This window comes from Mycetomoellerius zeteki, unplaced genomic scaffold (genome assembly GCF_001594055.1).
Source record: "Mycetomoellerius zeteki isolate Tzet28-1 unplaced genomic scaffold, Tzet1.0 scaffold51, whole genome shotgun sequence".
Lineage (NCBI taxonomy): Eukaryota > Metazoa > Arthropoda > Insecta > Hymenoptera > Formicidae > Mycetomoellerius > Mycetomoellerius zeteki.
Window position 1 is genome coordinate 519,599 of NW_017257512.1, and position 2,914 is coordinate 522,512.

The 2,914-nt window shown below is 35.7% G+C and overlaps 1 protein-coding gene across 2 annotated transcripts in view; it reads right to left on the reverse strand.

The window, feature by feature from the left end:
- Nucleotides 1-686, reverse strand: part of LOC108727574 (uncharacterized) — a 10,914-nt gene extending 10,228 nt beyond the window's left edge. For both annotated transcript variants that reach the window (XM_018455736.1, XM_018455735.1), the window contains exon 1: nucleotides 368-686. In XM_018455736.1, the coding sequence (XP_018311238.1) occupies nucleotides 368-644 (277 nt within the window). In that variant the 5' untranslated portion in view covers nucleotides 645-686. The remainder of the gene's footprint in view (nucleotides 1-367) is intronic.
- Between the last annotated feature and the right edge of the window lie 2,228 nt (nucleotides 687-2,914).

The window sequence follows — 2,914 nt, forward strand, 5'->3', positions numbered from 1 at the left end:
TCCGGCTGAAGGCAACAACGACTTGAGAGGAGGATCCACAAGCTAAGAATCGTCCTTCAACCGTGAACGATGCACGACGAAGGATATGTTTACCGACATAGCGTGCGAACTTTTTCCATTCTCCGAATAAATCGAGACACGATTTTTACACAAAACTTTTTACGACACGCGACCGATCTTCCCGACGTATCACGTTGCGTCGCGATTCGCGGCTCTGGTCTCGGCTTGTTTTGTCTGGCGTCAAATAAACGAAAGCCGCCATTATCAGAGCTCATTTTTCATGTGGTGCTGGCGGTGCCCGCTCGGCGGATCCGCGACTTTATTGGCGAGGCGAACCGCGAGAACGTGGTAAGACGGTTATACTTACAGTTGTATCCCTGCATCAAATTGCCGTGCGACATTTTCGCATCGATCGTTCGTGAATCGGTCCCTGGCCGGCTCCTGTCCCCCTCAACGTCATTCGCATTGACCTCCACCGGATAATTCCAGGAATCGAGCAAAAGCACGCTACACGAGCGCCTTCTGACGAACGATCCGAGTTCTAAGAGTCTCGGTAGGAGCGTGTCCTTTATTATCTGTTTCCATCTCAAGCCGTTTACAAAAGGACTCGTCGAAATGCAGATCATCGATTCTTTTGCTCTCATCTTCTGCAAACACGAAGAATCGTACTATTTAATGCTTCTATAAAAAGGTACGTTTTTTTTAAATATAATAAATATGATAAATTTAATATGATAAACATATGATAAACTAATCCTCCATCTCTGAAATCTGAGTCTTTTAACGCAAATCTTTATTTAATTTAAAAATTGAAAATTTGTTAAAAACCGTTTAACTTAATAATAAAGGAACCAGACTCTGCTTTCCTTTATTTCCGAGAAATTTCGTTTGTACCAAAAAAAGATCTAGATTGCAAACAGAGGATTAAATATAAAAAAAATTACATATATAATAAAAACAATATTAAGTCGACAAATAATCAATGCACAGTTAGCTTGAACTGGAAGTTGTATAAATTCGCAAGAAATATTAGTTGCTTAATTTACACACATGTGAAACTGAGTCTGAAGTGAGCTGAGTATTTCATACTCAGATTAATGACGTCATTATTTGCTTACTTTGGTAAAAACTTATCACGTGACAACACAGGTTCATGACCTCATTTTTAAAGTGAGTTTACGAAACTCACTAAAGAACACGATCTCGATTTTGTGCAGATTATAGGCAAAAACTCGGTTAAAGCTCACTTGTCAGAATGAGGAATGCGCATTCAACTGAGTTATGACGTCACAAGTGAGAAATTATCTGAGAATCGGTGTAAATGGGAAGCATTGAAGCAACTAATATTAGGCACGAAGAACCGTTTTGCACGAATAGCATTTTTCACTCATGTATATATAATGAAAACAAGTCCGTAAAATATTTATGTAGATGGAAATTCTAGAATAATTCGATCATAACGATGAAAGGACTATGCCCAGTTTAATTTATAGGGGAATTTGGACTCTGGATGAACAACTTTCAGACATGCCTAAAATTTTAAGGTATCAAAAGAGAATCAAAAATTCCATAAGCCTAACTTTATAGGAGAAGTTTCCTGAGTGCTATATTGGCCACATTTCAATTAGACAAAGATATTAGATTAAAACCTTTTGTTTCATACTTTGAGTGTCTCTTCCTTCTTCATCGATTAATATATATCACTTATAACCAGAGTTGGGTAAGTTAACTTTTTTTTTAAGTAAGTTAAGTTAAAGTTAATAGCCTTGAAAATTTAACTTAATTAAAATACAAGTTAATAATGAAATTAATTGAATTAAAAGTTAAGTTAATAAAAAAAAGTAATTGAAAAGTTAAAAGTTAAATTTGGTCCGAACGAACAACCAAAAAAAAAGAAAAAGAAAAAGTTTGATCATTTTACATAATTTTTCATATTTTCTTTTCTCGCATTATACTTATTAAAGAATCTGGTTATTTTTGTTCAAGTAACGATTATACAATATAAAATTACTAAATTATATATTCATTATCCTCTCGCATTGTGTCTGAGGATTGACTTAAAAAAAATTAAATTAAAAGTTAATAGTTACTGATAAAATGTAACTAAATTAAGTTAAAAAGTGAAAAGTCTAAAATGTAACTAAGTTAAGTTAAAATTAATTAACTTTTTAACTTTTTAACTTAACTTTTATCTTTTTAACTTAGCACTATCCAACCCTGCTTATAACTATTCATTTGGGGTCCAAAAAAGGTTTTAGTTGTCTTCGTCAAGATTAGACATATTTCAGATACTAGATGATTCGAGAAATCGAATAAAACCAGTCCTATATGGTACACAATACATGGTTATAATAGCGAACTTTGAACAGCTATAGCACTCAAGGGACTCATTTTACAAAGTTGTGCATATGGAACTTTTTAATTCTTTTTTGATGCTCTGCAATCCTAGCTAGGTCTCAATGCTGTTCAGCCGAGGCCCAAACTGGGCATAGCCTTTCGATAAAAACGCGAAAAAATCGTTGATTTAATGGGAATCATCTTGAATTGCTTAGTGCCTGTTAAGATTTTTAAGTTTCTTTTAAATACCGAATTTTTATTTCTGTTGCTCGCTTTCTTTTTCTCTCTCGCCGCGGTCAAAGACGAGATATTTGGATGTATAGCTAGCATTAATATGCCGAGAAACATTTGTACTCCATTCGATCGGCGACGAACTAACGGAAACCATCCCGGAGACCGAAGAACTACTTCTCCCTGTTTTCGAATTCCGGTCAGGTATGTCGGCAGCGGCGCTTTCCACCTATACCGACATGGACTTCCGCCATACTTGCCCGACTCAATTATGACTTGCTACTTCTTGTTAGCTGTTTAAGTTACTCTGGTCTTCCTTTCTGCCTGCCTTGCCTGTCTGCGTCTT